This window comes from Aspergillus versicolor, assembly GCF_001890125.1.
Source record: "Aspergillus versicolor CBS 583.65 unplaced genomic scaffold ASPVEscaffold_1, whole genome shotgun sequence".
Classification (NCBI taxonomy): domain Eukaryota; kingdom Fungi; phylum Ascomycota; class Eurotiomycetes; order Eurotiales; family Aspergillaceae; genus Aspergillus; species Aspergillus versicolor.
Genome location: NW_024467524.1, coordinates 447,775 through 469,754, shown reverse-complemented (window position 1 = coordinate 469,754; position 21,980 = coordinate 447,775). Strand labels below are relative to the sequence as shown.

The 21,980-nt window shown below is 51.3% G+C and overlaps 9 protein-coding genes across 9 annotated transcripts; 5 read left to right on the top strand and 4 right to left on the bottom strand.

The window, feature by feature from the left end:
• Positions 1–334: 334 nt before the first annotated feature.
• Positions 335–943, top strand: ASPVEDRAFT_210723 (uncharacterized protein). The gene has a single exon (XM_040809451.1). It carries the CDS (start codon positions 493–495, stop codon positions 805–807), a length of 315 nt encoding a protein of 104 aa, XP_040661714.1. The 5' UTR covers positions 335–492; the 3' UTR covers positions 808–943.
• Positions 897–3,075, top strand: ASPVEDRAFT_210798 (uncharacterized protein). The gene is made up of 2 exons (XM_040809453.1): positions 897–937; positions 997–3,075. The coding sequence occupies exon 2, from the start codon at positions 1,044–1,046 to the stop codon at positions 2,913–2,915; it is 1,872 nt and encodes a 623-aa protein (XP_040661713.1). The 5' UTR covers positions 897–937; positions 997–1,043; the 3' UTR covers positions 2,916–3,075.
• Positions 3,076–3,240: 165 nt separating this feature from the next.
• Positions 3,241–5,160, bottom strand: ASPVEDRAFT_145481 (putative MFS transporter; the record flags this gene model as incomplete). Its single annotated transcript, XM_040808062.1, has 7 exons — positions 4,923–5,160; positions 4,560–4,873; positions 4,421–4,510; positions 3,807–4,370; positions 3,651–3,725; positions 3,475–3,602; positions 3,241–3,417 (listed from the first exon to the last, which is right to left on the bottom strand). Exons 1-7 carry the CDS (start codon positions 5,084–5,086, stop codon positions 3,241–3,243), a joined length of 1,512 nt encoding a protein of 503 aa, XP_040661712.1. The 5' UTR covers positions 5,087–5,160.
• Positions 5,161–5,441: 281 nt separating this feature from the next.
• ASPVEDRAFT_22980 (MATE family efflux transporter) lies at positions 5,442–7,497 on the top strand (the record flags this gene model as incomplete). The annotated part of the gene is made up of 4 exons (XM_040809514.1): positions 5,442–5,639; positions 5,712–5,822; positions 5,936–6,548; positions 6,611–7,497. The coding sequence occupies 4 exons, from the start codon at positions 5,442–5,444 to the stop codon at positions 7,495–7,497; spliced, it is 1,809 nt and encodes a 602-aa protein (XP_040661711.1).
• A 799-nt stretch (positions 7,498–8,296) lies between these two features.
• On the top strand, positions 8,297–9,985 carry ASPVEDRAFT_210794 (agmatinase). Its single transcript, XM_040809452.1, has 6 exons — positions 8,297–8,542; positions 8,587–8,683; positions 8,737–8,827; positions 8,884–8,967; positions 9,025–9,246; positions 9,295–9,985. Exons 1-6 carry the CDS (start codon positions 8,411–8,413, stop codon positions 9,842–9,844), a joined length of 1,176 nt encoding a protein of 391 aa, XP_040661710.1. The 5' UTR covers positions 8,297–8,410; the 3' UTR covers positions 9,845–9,985.
• Positions 9,986–10,275: 290 nt separating this feature from the next.
• On the top strand, positions 10,276–11,586 carry ASPVEDRAFT_210439 (uncharacterized protein). The gene has a single exon (XM_040809449.1). It carries the CDS (start codon positions 10,367–10,369, stop codon positions 11,513–11,515), a length of 1,149 nt encoding a protein of 382 aa, XP_040661709.1. The 5' UTR covers positions 10,276–10,366; the 3' UTR covers positions 11,516–11,586.
• On the bottom strand, positions 11,586–12,979 carry ASPVEDRAFT_210508 (uncharacterized protein). The gene is made up of 2 exons (XM_040809450.1): positions 12,509–12,979; positions 11,586–12,459 (listed from the first exon to the last, which is right to left on the bottom strand). Exons 1-2 carry the CDS (start codon positions 12,777–12,779, stop codon positions 11,657–11,659), a joined length of 1,074 nt encoding a protein of 357 aa, XP_040661708.1. The 5' UTR covers positions 12,780–12,979; the 3' UTR covers positions 11,586–11,656.
• A 201-nt stretch (positions 12,980–13,180) lies between these two features.
• Positions 13,181–14,694, bottom strand: ASPVEDRAFT_22976 (GDP-Man:Man(1)GlcNAc(2)-PP-dolichol alpha-1,3-mannosyltransferase; the record flags this gene model as incomplete). The annotated part of the gene is made up of 2 exons (XM_040809512.1): positions 13,181–13,797; positions 13,854–14,694. The coding sequence occupies 2 exons, from the start codon at positions 14,692–14,694 to the stop codon at positions 13,181–13,183; spliced, it is 1,458 nt and encodes a 485-aa protein (XP_040661707.1).
• Positions 14,695–15,413: 719 nt separating this feature from the next.
• On the bottom strand, positions 15,414–20,737 carry ASPVEDRAFT_48229 (kinesin family protein; the record flags this gene model as incomplete). Its single annotated transcript, XM_040813969.1, has 5 exons — positions 15,414–15,953; positions 16,006–19,989; positions 20,040–20,212; positions 20,268–20,597; positions 20,683–20,737. 5 exons carry the CDS (start codon positions 20,735–20,737, stop codon positions 15,414–15,416), a joined length of 5,082 nt encoding a protein of 1,693 aa, XP_040661706.1.
• Positions 20,738–21,980: the final 1,243 nt, after the last annotated feature.

The following is a 21,980-nucleotide window of genomic DNA, read 5'->3' as shown; positions in this document are numbered from 1 at the left end:
GCAGTCAACTGGCCACGTACATGTCATTATTATGTCCCTAGTCAGCGATTGTCTTTACATAGGCACCTGTATATTGTATATTAAGCATTTTATTTTTGGAGTACGATAGAAGAGGGTGGGATGGCTGTCTTACGGTCGGACTGTAAATTCGTTGTTCAACATTATTCTCTCTTGAAACTGGAATGACAAAGATTTAAATTTTGAATCGACCTGTTTCTGGAGTAAAAATAGCACGAAGGGCATAAAGCAGGCGATAGTTACTTTGGGAGTGTCTTTATTGTCATCGTCATTCATCCAGAGCTTCGCAGAATCAAGCTTTACCCGATCGGGTATACGTGTTTCCCCATACATTCCACCTTCATTTCTTCCTCTCTGCGCACATCATCTTCTCTAGCAGCGCACCACCCAACGCTGGCATCCTATCTAAACGCGTCTCAATTGCTGCGCGATGAGACATTGCATACATTATCATATATAACGGCCGTTAATTGTATGTCTACACGGGCTGGCGCGTCTAGCTCCCGCGCGCCGTGTTATCCATCCCGTCAATTAAGAGACGAGTCGGCCGGCTGTTCTTTCAACGACGCCGCCAATTGCGTTCTGCGACTCGGCCCTTCCTGGATAACGCTTTGGTTCTCTTTCTTCGCTTTTGTCATCTTTGCTTTCCGGCGCAGAACAAAGCAACTTGGGGTGGTGGCGGCTGCCTTGTCTGGACCAGCCGGGCGGTTCTTTCACCTTTTCCAGCCATCGCGCAAACGACCTTGGTGTTACTCAAGTCGCAGTGTTGCCTCGTCTTTTGGAGCATAATTATTTGAATATTTCCTTTCGCGCTCTCGCTCCAGATTGCTACAGCTACTTGTTTTATTTTCGAGCTTTACACCTATATCCCCAATCTTATTGGCAACCTGCTTCGATAGCAGTTGATCATTCTCAAACTGTATGTGGATCTACCTTTGTCGGGATGTCTGGTTTGGATTGCGCTGATTTATGATGTAGGAGATACCTGTCTATTATCCTATCTTTCCCTAGGTGGAAGCATTTAAATGCCACCCAAGAAAGCTGCTAACAGGCGTGCCGGGGCCGTGGCCTCGTCTGGCAGTCCTAGCCGCCGCTCTACGAGGTTGGATGCCGGTCTGGGAGGCTCTGTTTTACCTAATATTCCTACAAAGCAATCCTTCGCCTATGGTTCCTCCTCGACTCCGCTTCTCCCGCATATGCTAGCTGCAAAGCCGCATCAGAATTTGGCGGAAATGGCCGACTCCATTGAAGACGCCGTCCAAACCGCCAAAGAGCGAGAAGTCAGCAGTAACAGTCCCAGTGTGAGCTCGCAGCGGCGCAGAAAATCAAGTGCCGAGAGCACACCTCCCCCACGGAGGCCTCGACGACAACCGACACCTGACGAGGTGCAATTGCAGGCTTCATTGAATGAGGCTTCGTCAGCAGCACCATCGACGCCTACTCGCCACTCATTCTCCTCTGATGGGAGCCCACCTCGCGAAGTCATTGCGGCGCAGCTCTATCCTCGTATCATGCAGCGAGAAGCCTCGCCGACCCAGGTTCCTGTTCCCTTCGACTCTCACATGCACGGAGACAATTCTTCTGTCATCTCTTACAACGTCGAGAGGGATATCCATGATGACGACCTTAGACGGACGCGGTCAAATATCACCGCGCCACCACGACGATTCTCGGGGCTTGCTTTCGCACAGAATACTATTGAGGAAGAAGACGAACCCACGTATCATTATCCCTCGCGTTCTGCGTCGGTCGAGCAATCTATTCATGAAGCTCCGGCCAGAACCATCATTCCGGATCACTCCTACGTGGAGCCGCAACCTGAAGAACATCAAGATGAGAGACCTCGGAGGCCTCAAATGAGATGGGAGCATCCTGACCAGCAAGAGCATCCTGGCCAGCAAGACGTCTTTGTGGATTGGTCTCTCCGATTTCTTGTGGTGGCATTTATATTTGTTGCGTTCTACATTTTCGGCCCCATGATATATAATCGCCCACTCTTTCCTTCCAACGGTGCTTTCAATAACACTGATCTGGACGCGCTATCCAACCGAGTGGTCCATTTGGGATCGCAGGTATCGTCTTTATCAAGGGACGTGAGGTCATTTAAGGCGGAGATTAGCAATGTACCCGCGCCAACAACGGTGTTTCAGTATCCAAGCAATGGCCGTCAGGACTTGGCTAAGACGAACTTCCTCTCGATGGGCCATGGCGTGATTATCGACCCATATATGACGAGCCCCACCGTTGGGCGCCAACTGACGTCGTTCCAACGGTTCTATATGTGGCTCGCGGGCGATAAACATATGCAACCACAACCACCTCTTGCAGCTTTGACTCCGTGGGAGGACTTCGGAGAGTGCTGGTGCAGTGCGCCACGTAAAGGCATGTCGCAGCTTGCAATTCTTCTGGGGCAGCGAATCATCCCAGAAGACGTGGTTGTCGAGCACTTGCCGAAAGCCGCGACGATTAGGCCGGGAGTTGCTCCCCAGGAAATGGAGCTATGGGCGCGATATCGATATGTTGGCAAGGGTGCGCGGCCCTACCGTTGGTCCGTTTCTTCTTTTCTCCGGGGGAACCCGCAGAACGTTGCAGGACAGGATGCTCTGCCGTCTGATAGAAGAATACTGCATGGGCCTGTCATGGAGGCGCTTCGGATTGCGTGGCGCGGCGAGCCTGATGAGGCATTTTCCGACGACAAGCTCTTGGGGGAGGACTTCTACCGAGTTGGTAAATGGAGATACGATATCAACGAGTCGAATAACATCCAGAGGTTCCCGGTGACTGCGGTTATTGATTCCGATGAGATTCGAGTGGACAAGGTTGTTTTCCGGGTGAATTCAAACTGGGGCGGGAACGAGACGTGTATCTACCGACTAAAGCTGCATGGGAAGATGTAGTACAATCAAGAGAAGGGGTTTCGTTATTATTCAGAGCTCGCCAGGTCGAGCAGAGCAGCGACGATTGGCCGTTTGATCAAGTCGACAGAGGAAGCGCGGCGCCGCCCACAAGTGTGAACATCACACTCACGGGCATCGTCACCGCTAGGACTTGGTACGATCAGATCGCAGCATATCTACAAAACGGGGGAGTGGCGAGGAGTTTGGCGTTGGACGGCGATGCAAGATATCCCGGATTTGGCTTTTGCTTCTTATTCTTAGGGCTGTAAATATAGACTAGACTTGGTATACTCAATGCACATATCTTTGCGCAGGATACATGCTTCTAGATGGCGTCAAACTCGGGATTCACCCACGATGGCATCGGTGCCGTTGCCCGCAAAGTTGCCCCGTAGAGCTGCAGGCCCGCAAAGAGCATCGACCCAGGAATAACCACAACCAACGCCTGCGCCGTGAAAGTCCACGTCCACCCAACGGATTCCTGCCACGGCGTTATAAAGAACTGCCAACATTAGTCCAGCTCTACCAAATAGAAAGAAAAATGAGAGAAGGGAATTACAGGATTAATAAACGCGCTCAAGTTCAGAAACACCGCGTAGAAAATGACCACACTCGTCGACTGCAGCGGGTAACAGTCGATGATATAGCTCGATACCACAGTATTGCCGACCTGGATTCCGGCTGCGACTGTTGCTGTTAGAAGGAAAGGATAGTTAATATGATAAAGAAACATACAGAGGAAAAAGGCAACCTGCCCGACCATCCAGTGGTAGGAGTTATCTATACTGACCCCGAATAGAACCAAACCAACTGGATGAAGCACGGCATGTTAGTTATCCGAATTATAAAATAGTAAGAGAGAGAGAGAGAGAGAGAGAGAGAGGAACGAACCAGCCGTAACCAAAACAGCAGGATAAACCAGCCAAAGCCTCATCTCCGCAACCCTTACCCCCCCATTCCGTTTCGCTAGGCGCTTCACGATGTAGTCACTCAGTCTCCCCGAGCAGCACACCTCAGAGACCACAGTCCCCACTAGCAATCCGAGGAACAACAGGCCTTGGATCAGCGGGGTGTATTGTGGGTACGCGGCTGGGATCATGGTGATCACGGAGAGAACCCACCAGTACCAGAGGAAGCCATAGCCCAGGACGGCGAGGGAGATTGTGGGGAGGGTGAATGTGTATAGAAAGCGGGTTAGGGTTGTTGTGAGGCGTGGAGTGGACAGAGCAGGGAGGGGGGAGATGTTGAGGAAGGGGAGGGTTTTGGTGCGGGTGGGTTGTTTATGTTCGTTTTCCGGGTTGATTGTTGCCGCTGTTGGCATGAGAGAGAGCATCATGCTGCGCGGGTAGAGCGTCTCTGGCATGAGGAAGAGCTCGAGCAGGAAGAGGAGGCCGAAGAGGATTGCATTGAACCAGTTGATCCAGGCGGCGCTGACGAGGTTGAGGAAGCCGCCGACTATCATCAGCATTAGCATTTCTGTGGATATTCAACAGATAGAGACGCACAGGTTGGTCCGACCAGTAATCCTGCATCAATTGCAAGAACCCACAGGCCGAGCTTCTCGCCGCGCTCGTAGTCGAAGAAGAGGTCGTTCACTGTCAAGTTGGTTAGTTAGGGTGATAGGTTCGTATAGGGACGCCATACCAACGGCCATCCCAACACTCGACGCCGGGCTCACGCCAAACCCCTGGAAGAACCTCGCAGCCATATACCCTCCATACCGATCCGCGACTGCAGCGCCGATTGTGGAAACGAGGGCAATGAATGTGCCAGTCACGAAAACGATGCGCCGGCCGTAGATGTCGCTGAGCGAAGACCAGAAGAGCGGGCCTACTGACAGACCCAGGGCTGGGACTGCAACGGTCCAGTTGACCTGGGAGTATGAGATGGCGAACTGTGTCTGGATTTCGGGAAATGAAGGCACGGTGGTGGTTGTGAGGTAGGTGAAGAGGAAGTATCTGTAGGGCTTAGTTGGGGTGGTTTATGCAAGTTAGAGAATAGTCATACTTGAACATGACAATACCGAGGATGGTGTGTTTCTGCAGGCGAGACCAGTTCAGGGGATCGAGAGGGTCTGCTGTTGGCTGGGGATGGACTCTGATGCCATTGCGCTCAACGGGGTCGGCTGTTGTGATGTCCAAGGCATTCTTTTCTTGGACTGCTGCGTCCATTTCTGGGAGATTCTCTGCTAGAGAACAGAGAGTTGAAAATGTGGAAATGGATATATAGGGCCATTTTTATAAAGTGGAATGATGAGAGATGATACAATGAAATTGATAGAGACCGAATGATGAGACAGAGAGATATCTCTTATCGCATCCTGAGAATGGAAATAATGTATGGCTATAGTATAGACATTCTAAACAGTCGATAGCACGATTATTCATGCATAACCCAATAAGATGATATACCGCTAGACTAAAAAGCCCCCAACATAATCTGTTTAAGCTATAAATGCACTAGCCATCCCATTATCACCAGTCTCATATCACCACTGCAACTGCCCTGATCTCCGTCTCTCCCACAATGATCGGCCCAACCCTCCTCGTCCTCTTCACAGTCCTCAAAATTTCCACGGCAAAGCTCCTCCTCTCAACACTCATAATCTCAATTGCCATTATTCACGAAATGATAATGATTCAAATCGATGATTGCGACCCGATAACAGCGACCCCGAAACGCGCCATTTCATACTTCATCCCGGAACTCTCTATGCCTGTTTGGGTAAATAGATTGAGAACTGATAAGCGATGGGACAGCTGCGATCTCGGAGGGCTTTGATACCTGGTCTTACAGATTTTTGGCTATCGGTGGGGTATGGTGTACGAGCTACTGCGTGTGCTGGATGGGCCCACATTGTATATGGAATCTGCTGCTTTGCGTGGATGCTTCGGTTATTTGGGGAAAGTATGAGCTACAGAGTGTGATGTATGACATGAGTACCTTATGAGTAGAGACAGAATATAACTGCAGGAAACCTTCCCCTATTTCCTCCTCGTTGTTGTTTTTATTCCTGCAAGATGTATGACTCTCTGCGTACTTCTCGCGACGGTTCACCCGACGACAATCCCACCGAGTATACTTCTCTGCTATCCAGGCCGACTGACACCGAGGACTGCTGGGATTTTATATCTCCGGAAGCCCAATGCGATGACAAGCAAGAGAACAGGAGAGCCATTCTCTCCGAGTTTTGGTGGCTGCTCAAAAGCTGTGTTCCCGTTATACTGGCCTACTCTCTTCAGAACAGTCTTCAGACCATCTCTGTTTTAATTGTCGGACGAATCTCCCCTGAGCATCTCGCAACCAGTGCTTTCTCGCTTATGTTCGCCATGATCACGGCGTGGATGATTGCGTTGGGAGGCACGACCGCGGTGGACACCTTAGCATCTTCATCATTCACGGGCAGTGCGAATAAGCACGACCTTGGGATCTTACTGCAACGCGGGTTCTTCGTCCTGAGCTTGTTTTACCTACCGGTTGCCGTTCTCTGGGCGTGTGCAGAGCCGGTATTTCTGGCCCTGGGACAGGACCCTGATCTCTCCAGGGACAGTGCCCGTTTCCTGACTTGCCTTATTCCCGGTGGGCTGGGGTACATCTATTTCGAGCTCATGAAGAAGTATCTGCAGGCCCAAGGTATGCTTTTTGTTGTTTGCGCAGGATCCAAGTTCCACCGTGCTATTGGCTGATGATTGTAGGTATCATGCGGCCTGGGACGTACGTCCTTTTGATTACCTCTCCGCTCAATGCGCTTCTCACCTACCTTTTCTGCTACATTTTTCACATGGATCTGCTGGGTGCCCCATTTGCCCTCGGCATCTCGTACTGGCTCTCATTCGCCCTGTTGGTTCTGTATGCGCGCTTCATTGCCGGTTCTGAATGCTGGGGTGGATGGACAAGAGAGGCCCTCCAGAACTTACGCACCTTTGCCCGCCTTGCATTTCTCGGCATCGTCCATGTCGGCACCGAATGGTGGGCCTTTGAAATCGTCGCCCTTGCCGCAGGCCGCCTAGGGACCATCCCGCTCGCTGCCCAGAGCGTCATTATGACTGCCGATCAAGTACTGAACACGATCCCCTTTGGAGTAGGTGTCGCCACGTCTGCGAGGGTGGGAAACTTGCTTGGATCAAGGAATACAGTGGGTGCTGCGAGAGCAGCCAATGTCGCTGCCTGTCTCAGTATGGTTCTTGGTGGGGTAGTCCTGGCCGTGCTAATGGGGACGCGGCATGATTTCGCCAAAATCTTCAACTCTGATGAGCGCGTTGTTCGCCTCACGGCTGAGGTGTTGCCGTATGTGGCTCTGTTCCAGATTGCCGATGGCTTGAATGGGAGTTGTGGCGGGAGTCTAAGAGGAATGGGCCGGCAGCATATTGGTGCGTTGGTGAATCTGGTCAGCTACTACTGCGGTGCGTTGCCTCTAGGTATCTGGCTTGCGTTCCATGGCTGGGGACTGAAGGGGTTGTGGGTTGGGCAGTGTATCGCGCTGTACTTGGTGGGGGCCTTGGAGTGGATGGTTGTGGTTCTTAGCAACTGGAATAAGGAGGTCGATAAGGCTTTCCTGCGGATGGAAGACGGAAACAACTGAATGGTGCCACGACTGTAGGCTAGAATATTGAGGCAGAACCAAGAATTGTGTGTTTGGAGATTTACCAATTCAACTAAATCTCTCGAGTAGCTCGGACAGGAAGGCGGATAGAGAAGAATGAACCATGACCAAGCCGTTATCAGGCAACTCAGACCAGTATTTCTCCGCGGCCTGGATAACTGGCGAAATCACCAAGATGGAGATGAGAAGGAGAAGATGATTTCATAGATGAGTAGAATTTTGAGGACTTGAGATAGAAAGCATCCCCTCATGTCATTGGTGCGATAAGAGACCTCGTCGCTGTTGGTTGCTGGTGGGCCTTGTGTGGAAACTGGGGAAGCTCTGTTTGCCCACTTTCCAAGTCTTGTCCTTCTCCCCCGGCCTTCCTTTTTTGTACATCGGTTTGGCGGTCGTTGTATCATTGGATATGCCTTCTTATCAGTTCTCGTCATTCCTTATCAGAAAGTACTGTATTCAGCATGCGCTTATCCATTCATGGATTTCATGGATCTCCTTTCATTGTTCTGATTTGGAAGTTGAAGGAAGTATTGTCTCTCAGGTGCATCATCAAACCTATCGCAAGATTTATCAAGAACCCCATCTGCGATTTAACTCAAAATATCGCCTCGATCGAGAAGGCCGGAGGAGAAGAGGATCCGAACTCGGCGCTCTGTTTGTCTTGTGAATGTTAGTTAGTACTGTGGGTTTGTGGGCTGGAATTAAGATACCACTGAATCTTCAACCAAGCGAGTCCATTCAATTACCTAAAGAGATTGGCTGTTGCGAGTAGTCGTCGAGGGCGAGAAGTGAGAGTTGTGTTGAGGGGAAGAGGACGACAACATACATAAGCGGTCGTCCCTCAGTTCAACCTTCAAACTCCATCTCTCCCCTCGTGCACTCTCCTTATACAGTCATGTTTCTCTCAATTACGGCCCTCTTTGCCTTTTCAGCAGCGGTATCTGCCCACGGCGGCCACCAGACACCTCTTACAGGCCCACTGCAGAAGTTGTGGTACAACACACTCCCAGGCGATGGCGGCACTCAGGTAAGTATATGCCCTCTACGAACTATCACATACTAACCAGCCAGGCCGACTCTGTCTTCTCTGGTATCTCAACGTTCGGGCGTCTTCCGTACTTTCCATGTCTCGCCAGCGAGGAAGAGAAATTCGACATTGCCTTCCTTGGTATGTTACAATTTTAATTGAAGCTTACCTTATGGCCGTGCTAACTGCCGCAGGTGCCCCATTCGACACTGGCACTTCCTACAGACCAGGTGCTAGGTTCGGACCAAACGGCATCAGGCAAGGTTCTCGTCGCCTCAATCTCTAGTTTGTTCTCCCGGGCTCTGCTTACAGTGTAAAGGCTCACGCAAATTGGCTTTCAGTGGTGGTTACAATGTGCCGCTGGAGGCGAACCCGTTCAGCGATGAGCTGAGAGTTTTGGATTGTGGTGATATCCCAGTTACTTCGTAAGATGCCCTGGGGTAAATAGGGTTGTTGGTTGTTGCGGAACTGACTTTTGACAGATTCGACAATGCCTGGGCTATCAAGCAGATCGAGCAGGGCCATAACAGCTTGTTGATGCGCAAGCCCTATACCAGCTCCAGCGATGCCGGTGTCTCTCGGGCTGGCAAGACACTTCCACGTATCATTACCCTTGGAGGTGACCACACCATTACGCTGCCGTTGCTGCGCAGTATCAACAAGGCATACGGCCCAGTCACTGTCATCCACTTCGACAGTCATCTGTTAGTTAACAACACTGTTACAAAGAATGTCTACTGACATTGATATAGGGACACCTGGAAGCCAAAAGTGTTTGGTGGCTCACCAAGCGAGGTTGCATCCATCAATCACGGAACCTACTTTTACCACGCTGCCATGGAAGGCCTCCTGAGGAACGACACCAACATCCACGCCGGCATCCGCACCACTCTATCTGGCCCCTCAGACTATGACAACGATGGCTACGTCGGCTTCGAGATTGTCGAAGCCCGCGAAATCGACACAATCGGAACCGATGGAATTATCAAGAAGATCCGGGACAGAGTCGGCACCGACAACCCAATCTACCTTTCCATCGACATCGACTCTATTGACCCGGCCTTTGCCCCTGGAACTGGCACCCCTGAAACTGGCGGCTGGTCGACTCGTGAGATTCGCACGATTATCCGCGGACTCGAGGGACTGAACTTGATCAGTGCGGATATTGTTGAGGTTGCGCCTGCTTATGACACGAATGCTGAGCTGACGACTATGGCTGCGGCTGATGTTCTTTACGAGGTTCTCACTATTATGGTGAAGAATGGTCCCCTGACTGTTGACGACTCAAGGGAGGATTTGTAACTCTCATACTAGTATGTTTTGGATATTTTGGGGGTTGCTTTTCCATATAAAATCACTAACTATACATATTTCGCGTCATAGTCATCTTGAATGATAAAACATATCTCTCTCTGATGTAATTCCGGGCCTATCTCTCTTGTTCTGTGAGTATTGAAGAAATACTGCCATATTGTGGGCCAGAATAGAAATTAAGAATGGACCCTGACAGACAAGCGACCAATGAGCATCGATTCTGTCATCGAAGGTCGATCAGATAAGATCAGATGAGGCACTGGGTCAATCATGTTGGAATTCAAGGATAGAACGAGCTCAGGCTTTATAAAATACGGTTTAACTTTTGAATCCAAATCAAGAAATTCTACTGAGCGCCAGTCCCACTTGCGTAGAATATGTCTAGGGCAGGCGAGAATAGCAGGAGCAACCACCATGCGGCCATTTCTTCCAGAATTCCATTACGATCCAGCTTCAACTTTCAAATTCAACACCCCTTCACTTTTATATTAATATTCCTTATTCAAATCAATGAGAGTATCAGTCCCGTTCCAGCTACCTCTATGGTATCTTCCACCGCCAGAGCCTCGGACCGACGAGAGAATGGCATGCTTTGTCTCGACTGACGGATCCCAACCAGACACATTGATCGAAGCTGGCGGCTATATCTTCGCAGTCCATTTTAGCAAAATCGCAGACCTGGTGCAAAATCTGAGTCGACATGCTCCCAACCCCCTAGATCACCAGGACCCAGCTCTACATCGCTTCCGGTTTGTTGCAAAGAAGGACCTTGCCAATCCATCCAGCAGGCATCTTGGTATCGTCGATACCAACATAGCAAATGCTAGTCCAACGGGTTTGGATCCTCCAACCCAACAGGAGGTACATTGCCTCGAGATGTGGCTACGGGCTGCGTATAGACTCGTCGTGCCGATTCAATCGCTGGAAAATCTCCGGAATTTGTATGACCTAGCAGCCCAGTTTTCCTGTCCTTCATGGATGGGCCCATATCTCGATTGGCTTTTACCCAACATCGTGTGTAGTGAGTTTTGGCTTGATATGCGGGATCCGGGTCTTAGCTTGAGTTATCTTAAGATAGCGGAGGACACAAAGTCGAGGCTGCTTTATCACGATGCTCTCACCATGCTCAGCACTGAGTTTGACGTCTATGACTCGCAGAAAGAGGATCATTTCTCAATGTATCTCGATAGTCGTACCATTTCTTTGGCCAAGGCGGTTTCTCAACGGCGGGCGAAATGTGTTGCAGAGGCGAAGAGACGGCTCGGTATGATTCGCAGTGATTTGTCTTGGTGGCTAGCACAACATCGTTCAAAAGGCGAGTGTGAGGTGGAGATAGCAGTGCGAGAGTTGACAGTCTTGCGCGACATGCCTGTCAACTGTCAGAGCCCTGCAACACCGAAACCAATGGCGGAGATCGTGTTTCTTTCCGATATTATAGGTGTACTGAATCGCTTCAAAGCATACTGGCTGCAGGGATTGGAGGGAGAGTCTGTTATGAACATGGTAAACAATTTCTGCAAGTTCGCCAAAAGAATGCAGCGAAACGGAATGAAGCTCGACCGTTATGGCAAATTGTTTATAATCACGACCGAGTTGTATGAAAAGGACATCGACTTTATTCTTGGACCACAAACACAGCGACAGTATGTAGCTAGCTAGATTAGACTCTTAATAGGATCATGGTTAAAGCCAGTCTAATAACCCAGTTGATAATCAGTTTGGGAAAATCTACATATATATACAAGGCAATACCCCCCATGCGTATTTCGCAGTAGATATATATAAATAGAAGCGATGCAATTATATAAAATTAGAGCCCTCCCCGGGTAACTCCGGAATCCCCAGACCTGCTGAAGACCGCACGCTCGTATTCCCCGTCCCTCCTCTCGAGTCTCTACCATATCCTGTCCTCGTCGTATGTTCACTCCAATTCCCAACCCCAACCCCAACACCCAACCCCACCGGTGCCTGTGCCTGTGCATGAGCATGTCCCACCGCAGAATCCGAATGAACCTCCCACGGCGGCTCATACACCGGCCTTGCCAATTTCTGCGGGAGCTCCGACGGTGGGAGACTCCTATTCCTGTACAGCGGGACAGACATGGGGACCTGCTTCGGCGGGAGTATCGATGGCGGGACGGTGAGTTGGTCCATAGTCGGCGAGGCGGACGGGTGGCGCCATGCCGGTGGCGGTTGCTGGGAGTGTGAATGATGATGAGGATGATGATGGTCTGGGTGGTTTTGGAGCGCTTGGGTGTGTGTGTATGCTCTTCGTGCGCTGCGGTACTGGAAGTAGGCGAGGATGGCGAGGAGGCAGATTAGTGGTGCGCCGATGCCGGCGCCGAGGCCGAGGGCGATTTTGCCGGTTGAGGTTAGGGATGTTGGGGAGTCGGTTGTTGTGGGGGAGTCTGAATCTGAAATTGGGGTGGTTGAGCTGGAGGGAGATGATTTGGTGGAGGATGTGATAATGAAGTTTGCGGATGTCCAGCTGTGCGAACCGGCTTCTATGGCCAGGAAGAAGATTGAGGAGTCGTTGAGATCGAGTGAGTATGTTTGGACGGCCCAGGAGAAAGTGTTTATTGTTTCGGAAGGGTTTATTTTGGCTGTTCCTCTATTAGTTTGAGACCGATGGCTGTGAGTTGGTGGACAAACCGAAGATATTCCCCCCATTGCTTTTATTCCCACTGTCCTGATCGCGCTGCCAGATGCTGATGTTGAAGATGTCCAGGTCCGTCGTCCATGAGATCTCCTGGACGCTTCCCAGTTCATAATCTGGCATTCCATCTGCATCGGTCGACGAGGGCGGATTCGTGAAATAAGTCCTGTCTGAATCCGCTGCAGATGCATTATGAGACAGTGCGACAATAACCAAACTCCAGACGCAGATAGAAACAGGCAACGAAAACATCAGGCATTTCTTCATAATCCGGGCCGTGAAAAGGCCCCTTTCCACGATGTCAATTTCCTTCGAGAAGAGAAGAGGAAAATGCAGAGCGGGGGGTATAGACGCTGGGGTTATATGAGAACAGTCGAGGCTGAATTGGCGGGCTGTTTCAGGGACCAGAGCAGGCCATTGAGAGCTGCTGCATAGCCGCTGTTGGAAATGTCAGTGCCCAAGAAAGCAAGTATTGTCTCCGGGTTCCTGCGGCGCAGACCCTTTGCAGTTGTGATGTTTCGAGTGGGCGAGGACTGGCTGCCAGCCATTGATTAAGCGCCGACTGCCCTAGGGCTCGACAACTCGACGTCGCGACCAGGCTGGTACTTTTGAAGGCCTCAATGCATGTCGAACTAATGCGCAAATGCATATGCGATGCTACAGGGGTATTATACAAAGCCAACTAATCTCAAAGCCAAAGCAACAAGAACCGCGAATCCCACCCCGACTATCCCCAGCAAAAGCAACAGCTGCTGCACTCCATTAAATGCCCGCCTTGAAGAGCCCAGCATCTCTCCAATCTCTACTTCAAGTTTCTCTCCCATAGCCCGTAACGAGAACTCCGCTTCCACTCGATCCTTCGCTTTCGCCGATATCTGCTCTAGCTCGCTTTCGCTCATCTGGTAGAGCACCTTGTCCATCACCGCGGTCCATGCCGGGACATCCGTGGCGTCGCGGAGCCAGCCCGTTTCGCCTTCAAGGATTGTTTCCAGCGGACCACCGGTGTTGGATGCGAGGACGGGGATCCCCGCACGCATTGCTTCGATCGGGACAATCCCAAAGTGTTCGTTTATTGGAGTGTAGAGGAGGAGGGAGGATTGGGAGATGAGGGTGTCGCGGAATGCGGACGGGGTGGAGGGGAGGAAGAGCACGTCGACCGAGTCCGGGATTGATAGAGCGGAAGGGACGGTTTTAGAAGTCGCCGTCTGAAGGCCGAGCGAAGTCGCAAGCGTATCTAATTCTTTGTGATATTGGACGTTCTCGACGATTCGAGGGTCGTAGCCGCCTGCCAACACCTCTCATTAGCACTGGATCTTTCAAAAAACAAGCAGGTATACATACCAGCAACAACCAACCTCGTCCCCCGCCTCTTCTCCTCCCCAAGCCCATGGTACGCACGAATCGCGAGCGCAAGATCCTTCTTCCTCTCAAACCGATTCACACTAAGCAGTATCTTCTTCCCACCCCATAACGCCTGCTCCCCCTCCCCCTCACTCCGCTCAATGACCTCCGCACTCTCCGTATCAACACAAGGATAAACAACCCGTACATCCCCTAACCTATTGCCCCCAAACACCCCCGCCACAACACCCCTCGTAAACTTCGAGTTCGCAACAACCCGGTCCGCCGCCCCCACCGCCCACCCCTCAAACCAGTCAAACGGATACCGGTACACGCTCTTCAACGCACTCAGCAGCAACGAACCCCCCTCATCCCGCCGCGCCAGCAACTGATCCGGAAAATGACAGTAGAACAGAATCCGCTGTCTCGCCGAACATCGACTCGGGCCGAATGTCTTGAGTAATGGTACACAGGCGGGGACCTGGTCGACGATAAACACCTCATCCGTTTCCTTATCTGTCCGCGCAGCCGCCAGTTCCCCCAAAAGCTCCACCGTCAACCAGACCTGGCGGAGAATCGCAAAGAGGACGACAAACCGCCCGCCTACATTGGCTGGGAGGTATTTATCCCCACGCACACGGACATCGAGCGTTCCGTCCCGCGCCTCCTCGAAGCAGTGTGACTTGTCGCAGTGTGAGGTGTAGATTGTGACTTTGTGGCCGGTGTTCTGCAGGGCGAGGGCGACGTCGATTATAAGGCGTTCGGCGCCGCCAATGCCGAGGTCTGGGTGGATTATTGTTATGTTTGACTTTGCGGGGGTCGGAGGCTGTTTTGCTGCCATGTTGACAGGGTTGGTTGGGTTGGTTGTGGTGTCTGGTGTCAAGAGGGGCTGTTGAAGCTGAGCTGGAGCTACAACTTTACTGTCAGTAAAGACACGCGGCGGGCGCGACGTCATGTGATGAGTCAGCTATTTTATACATTGTCGAAACCTAAATATACTTCGGATATAGGTAAATTAAAATTATAATATGAAGGTTATAGGTTGGGAAACGAAATACTTTTCTATCTCACACCCGTGCTGTACAGATTCAAGCATAAAGTGGGGGGTATTCAACTTCTACTGCTTTGAGATGGGACAAAAACGACAATTCGCTATCCTATAAGCGATGGCAGTGCCTAGCCGCTCCTAAACAATAAACAATAGAAAGTTTAAGCACATCAGATACAGGATAATGGGTAGAATGTACAAGCGTCAGGTGATTGATTGCAACAGTCACACTTTCAGCAAAGAAGGTCGTGAAGAAGTCATAAAAGGGGGGTACTGAATGAAAATGGGTAATGCGCATGAAATATCAAGGTCGGAGAAAGCAACTCAAACGTGGGCACAATTCAAACATTGACAAGATGTGAAGGAAAAAGGTATCAGATGAAGGTATACAGGGGAATCAACGTTTAATTCATGATGCAGTGACGATCTGAAATTCGCGTTTCAACATGGGCAAGAAATGAAGAAAGGATAAAGAAAAGGCGTAGTATGTGAGGATGAGTAAAGGGGAGTGTCTAGAAGCAGTTGAGCGTGCTCTTCTTCTTCTTTTTGTTTAGTGCGTTCATACGCTCCTCGAGTTGGGCTCGAGCAGCTTCGGCCTCGCGACGAGCGCTCCTCTCTTCCTCGACGGCTTGAAGCGAGAGACGTTGAGAGCTGCGTTCTTTGCGCATAGTGCCTAGCTCTTCCTCCAGTTGCCAGGCCTTCTTCTTCCAGGCGTCGCAGTCGGACTTGACCTTGTTGCTCTGTGCTTCTAGGTCGCCCAGAGCCTCCTCCAGAGTGGCGGTGAGTTGCTTCTCAGCATTTAGATGCTTCTCGATAGTACGGATACGAGCCTCCTGTTCCTCGACAACCTGGCTGCCGACCAGCTCCTTGCTAGTGTGCCGAGAGCTTGGAGGAGACGAAGTGCCGTTGGTAGCGGCGGCAATTGTAGGGAGAGGTGGAAGGGGAATAGCAGGCGGGGGCGAAGGAAGAGACGCCGCCGAAGAGCTCTTGCGGAGGTTGGATGTGAGAGAGCTGCTGCGGTCGTGGGAGTTGTCTTGGTTCTTGATTTGAAGCTAGCCTTTGTTAGTAAAAGTTTTCAGATAATGTAAGGATTATACTACTCACCTCGAGCTGCTCAATGCGCACACGGTAAGTCTCGATATCCTTCTCGTAAGTCACGATCTTAGCCTTGGCGTCTTCCAGAGCCTGGTCACGCTCCTGTTGAATGACAGAAAGTCGGTTGTTGTGCTGGTCGAAGCTGTTGGTGATCTGGTCCTCGAGTTCTTCGACGAGGCGCGCGCTCTTTTGCTTCTCGGCCAGGGCTTCCGCAGCGAGCGCTTCCTTCTTCTTGATCTGTTCATCCCTCTGCAGGAGAGTGTCTTCCAACGTGGCCACGAGCAAAGCAAGCTCATTGACCTTGCCATCCTTGTCCAAAACAGCCTTGTTGAGCTCTTCCACACGGTTGTCATCTCCTTGTCTGGCCTCGATCTGCTTACGGAGATCTTCATTCGAGCCCATAAGTTCGGCATACTTGTCTGAGAAGTGCTGCTTCTGGGTGAGAATGTCTTGGATCTGATCCGCCAGGTTGTCTGCTGTGACATCAGACTTGATAAGGTTGGAAACCATGCCAAGTAGCTTAGCCAGCTCGTCGCGTGACTCAGAAATTTCAGTTCGCAAGGCCACCATAGCCTCTTCGTGCTGGTTATTTTGCTCGGCGATGCGTAATTCATGCTCACCTTGGGCAGCGGCCTTGGTTCGAGTCTCCAGCTCTTCCAGCTCTTGCTTATGAGACGTCTGCAAAGACTCAAATTCCGCCTTGTGTGAATTAGCAAGGGATTTGTGGCTTTCAATCTCTTGCTCTAGCTCGGCAATGCGGGTCTGGCGGGCATCGATTTCAGTCGAAGTTGACGCAGATTCAGTGGCTCCCTTTTGGGCCTCGTGCAGCTTCTCAAGAGAAGCAATCTTTGCCAGATGAGTGGCGGACGTGCTTTCATGCTCCTCAACCTTTCGTCTTAACTCTTCCACAACCTGGTTTTGCTCTGCGCGGTCACTTTCCAGTTGTGTCGCTGCCACTTCCTTGTCAGTGACTTCACGAGAAGTGCCACTCTCAGAACGCATAGTGTCGATTGTAGCAAGAGCGCCGTTGAGATCCGCCAGGGTAGATTGGAGTTGCTTCTCCGATGACTGCAGGGATTCAATGGCGTTCTGGTGCTTGCCTTGCCATTGTGTCAGCTCGCCCTCAAGGCTCGTGATCTTCTTCTCCTGCTCTTCCACATGAGCATCCTGCGCCTTGGCTGCTTCTTCCTGGGTCTTCAGGATGCCCCTCAGTTCCTCAATTTCCTCAAGAAGGACCTTCTCCCTCATTTCGTGGGCTTCCTTCATCTGGTTTAGTGTGTTCTCTTGCTGGACAATCTGGTCACGTAGTTGGTTCACAAGTCCCCTGTCAACCGGAGAGGCGCCCTGCAAACTGGATCGTTCCCGAGTAAGACCTGAAATGATGGTGGATTTCATTTCCATCTCCTTCTTCACGCTCTGGTTCTCCGATTCCAGTTGCTGGATACGTTCCATGCGGACATGAAGCTCGTGCATCGCACCATCCAGATGAAGGTCGAAGTTCTGCATAGTATCCGGGCGAGAGGAAAATTCCTCAGTTGCGAGACTGCGCAGGCCGGTGATTGAACGGTAAGCTCGGTCAACATTCGACATGATACTTTGGCTGGTCTTTCGGCGAATGACAGGATTGAAGCCGGGTGTTGTCGGAGGGGAGGTAGATTTCGATCTCTGTAGCTGGGTCTTGAGGGATTCGACTAAGCTTAGGGTATCCTCGTGTTCCGCCTCGAGCTCAGTGTATTTCTGTTTCATCACGTTGACGCTCTCTTGGTGATCCAAAATAAGCCTACGTAGATTTTCATCATCGTGTGTTCCGTTGGGCACAGTTCCGTCTTGAGAATCAACGGTAGTTTGCGGCGTGTTCGCATTATATGAGTCTTGCGAAGTAACAGGCTCCCCGGCCAAGGATAATTCCGATGAGAGTGATTGCGAGAACGAGTGTTGTGTTCCAGCTTTCGACGCGGGAGCCTTGGTATCCTCTAAAAAAGAAACGGGACGAGAAGTTGTGGTCGGGACGATGTTTCGGGTGTTTGCGTGGCGGTCCTCATCCGCAGCATCCTGGCGAAGTTCCGCCATGGTTCTCAAGGCTTCCTCGTACTTGGCCTCAAGGGTCTCGTAGTCATTGAGGGTGTTCTCGTGCTGCATACGTAGGTCGAACAGCTCCTGGCTAACGGTTTCCAACTTATCGGAAACAACCCGCATCTGAGTAGGGCTTGAAGATCCGCTCCGGACATGTCCATTCTCAAGGTTTTCAAGGCGGCTAGTAGCACTTTCAAGGGCCTTCAGACCGGAGTCACCTTGCTTTGTCGTCGACTCGGCCTCTTCAGTCTCGCCCTCGACTTCCTCGGGGATTGGTTCAGCCAGACCCTCATCGGAATCTGGGATAGCTGTTTCAGCGGCCTCGGTTAGTACGTCAAGAGACATCCCACGCTTTCGTGGTTGGTAGGCTCCTGGAGGAGCAATATCCGACTTGAGTTGGGCTTGAGTCTCGTCCTCTTTCTTGCCTTGGATGTTGTCCAACTCGTGAAGGAGAGTGTCCAGTTTGCCGAGGCTTCGTTGACGATCAACAACGTGCTCCAGACGGTCAATCTCGCGTTGCATAAGTTCCATGTCTTGGTCGGCCTCGGCTAGGCGCTCTTCCAAGGTGGATATATAATCTTCACAACTGGCCTCACTATCGCGACAGCGGCTGATCTCTTTGCGCAGTTCTTGTACTATCGCGGCATGTTGCTCTTCGCCAGAGGTTTGGCCGTCGAGCTTAGACTCTAGTTCATGGAGATAGGTTTCCGTGCTAGACTCTCGGTCCAAAAGTTTCTGGATGCGGGTCTGGAGCTGAGTGTTGACCGTTTCAACGTAGGCACATTTGGTCTCACGTTCGAGGAGAGTACTTTCCGTTGTGGACAAGGAAGTCCGGGTGTTTGAAAGCGAAGACTCGAGACTCTGGATAGTCTTTTCGTACTCTAGAACAACTTGTTCAACCGATTCCGCGAATGAGTGTGATCGCTTAAGCCTCTCAACAGAATCACCCACAGCGGATTCCACGTCACCATTCTCGCCATTAGCTGGAGTCTGCTGCGAATCCCTCGCAAGCTCAGAGATTAGCTTGGCATGGCGTTGGCTTAGTGCGTTATAACCCTCCTGGACATCGAGAAGTTGGTTTTGGAGCTCAATTTCACGTTCATTCTGGCGTTCAGCGCGTTCCTGGGGAGCGACAGTTCGTCGTTCATTATCCTCCGCATTGCGCAGTTGTTGCCGCAAAAAGGCAACCTCGGCCTTGAGTCTCTCAATCACTGCATGCTTGTCGCCTTCATCGGCAACCTGCTGTATACGAGGTTTGCTTTGGATCGCTCTCGCTCTCTGTGCATACTGGACTGTGTTCAAGGTTTCACTGAGATGGAATTCTGCAGGGGTAACGCACGCAATCATGTATGTGTAAGCGTTTCCACCCAGCGAGTCCTGAAGCAGTCGAGTAAGTTTGGAGTCACGGTAGGAAACGTGAGAGCCAGCTTGGCGAGAGGATAGTTGCGAGATGACCTTCCCCAGAGCAGCAAGACCAGCGTTAATCGAAATACCTTCGCGGGCACGCTCACCGGAAGCTCCGGTGTTTTTCAAACGCTCACTTCCGGCCAAATCGACAAAGTGGAGCTTGCTGTCGACTGTTACGGACTGATCGCCACCAGAGGGCATCTCGACCGGCATGGACATGCGCTTGTCCTTTTGTGACGTTCCACCGCTGCCAGACTTTCGCTGGACAAGGTTCAAACTGAAGACTGCATGAGATCGCGAAGATTTGGCGTTGATTGCGGTAGAGTCGGTCTGTCGAATGGACGAACCGAAATTCAAAGCCCCGATAAGATCCTCAAAAGAGTTGATGTTTACTTGGTGTAAGCCGGTCAGGATAATGCGGCCCTTGGTGTCTTCGCGGATGGTGACGGCACTCCGATCTGACGAGGGGACGGAGTCTGGAAGGAGCAGATCTCTCAATTGTTCGTTGTAAATCTAGAGAAAATTAGTGTCCCTCAAGGCATATATCCAGTGGGCATTCATACCNCGACGTAGGTAGCTTTCAACTGCCAATTCTTATCAAGGCTTTGTTTTCCAAAGCTTGATGCAGAGCTAACTGAATATCGGGATGGCGTACGGAGACCGGTGGAACTGTTGCGAGAATGTTTGGGGCCTTCTAGTTTCTCGAATAGAAGTTGAGCGGCACGCGGGATAATACCTATTGTCATCAGCGATTTGCACTTTTCATATAAAATGCGAACTAGCAAACTCACCCATCGCCGAAGTGTCGTTCTGCTCATTTGGGCCTGAGGTTCCCATTGTGTAGGATTTACCGGCACCAGACTGGCCGTAAGCCAAAATGGAGACATTGTACCCTTGCAGGAAGGAACCGACGCTGTCGCTAAGATACTCCCAGACGCCCTCCTGTTCGATAGTTTCGGCGAAAACGCGATCAAAAACGAAGAGCTTACGACCCTGTGGTACATCGACGGCTAAGCTTGTCGGCGACGTGACATGGGCCATGGAACGTTGGAAACGCTGCGGGATCAATTCGTAGCCGGGGTCGGTGGGCTTCAGCGGAGGACGGACACGGACGGCTGCGACTGGGTCAGTACAGGAGCGAGAATGTTTGTCTAAGCGGGGAAATGACAGCTCTTGTGGCATTCCACAGAAGCTTAGATGGTAAACGCACCAACTTTGACCGCGGTTTTTCCATCCTCATCAGACGCCCGGCTCCCCCCATGTTTACTGCTCATACTCAAGCGGCTGTTGCTCCGCGGGGTGCGCATTAAGGCGCTATAAGGTCTCTGGGGGCCCGGCCCCGTGGGCGACGCTGGCGGCGAGGCCGTCATGACCTTTCCTGTATATATGCGAACCGCAGATTGATGGGGTCGGAATCGATGCGGTGAGTGGGTCGATTATCGGTCAAAGAATGAGAGAGAAGGAAGTCATCAGCGATCGATCGCTTGTCAAACGAAATGCGTCGTTGGCGATTCACGATAAAACGGTGCCTCTAGAGAGAGATTGTGAAAATCGCAAGAATTGGCCACCTGCGACACGATTTGCGATGGGAACAAATCTCCTGATTATTCCAGAGCGGAAATCAGGCCAGCGCCGTGGTCGGTGAACTACCTGGTGGGAGAAGTCAATGGTTAGAGTTGCTTTCAAACTTTTCGCAGCGTCTGCGACAGCTCAGGAATTTGGCAAAGAGAAAAGGCGACAAAGAAAAAGTTGGGGATGCACAGGCCCGGTCAATGTCAGGGGTCCTGGGGGGAGGGCCGTGTACCGGAGATCATGGACCGTCTGTGAGTGGATGGAAGAGGGAGGAGGGGAGGGTATACGCACAGGAGCGGTATCGTGGAGGAAAGAGGCTGAGGAGGAAAGCAAAGGGGCGCGCCTTCAAGAAAAGGAGAGGGCGAGAGAACGACAGAGAAAGAAAGTTGAGTGTTGACAGGTCTGGGGATCCATCGGCCTGAGGGACTGGGACGGTCTCCTGAACCACTAAAGTTAATTAACTCGCCCGCAGCGAATGGCCTGTCGCTCTGAGTCTCGCGCTGGACTCTTGCAGTTGCGTCTCTGAGGAGGCCATCCATTTATGCCTGCCTCGGATTCTACGGAGTTGTCTGTCGATTTAAGGATAATTAAACTCAGTACAATGCCAGGAGCAAAGCACCGCCGGCCTGGGCCTCGACTTGGATATTGTCTTGGATATCGTTATCTCAGCCGTTGTGTCAACGGTGATCCTATTTTAATATCCTATTTTAATATCTCCAACGGTTCACGGGCGTTCTTCGACAAAGAAGTGAAACCATATTCGTAAATAGCGACTGCATATGCACATTTCCCGGGACTTCTTGTTGTTCATTCCCCTGAACCATCGCCCAATACTCTTCCACGCGGCCTGAACCGGAGCGTCCCACGGTTCCTGGGATCGCAGGTTGGGGAACCAAACGGCCAGTCTCAGGAACCAAGGCACGCGTTATTCT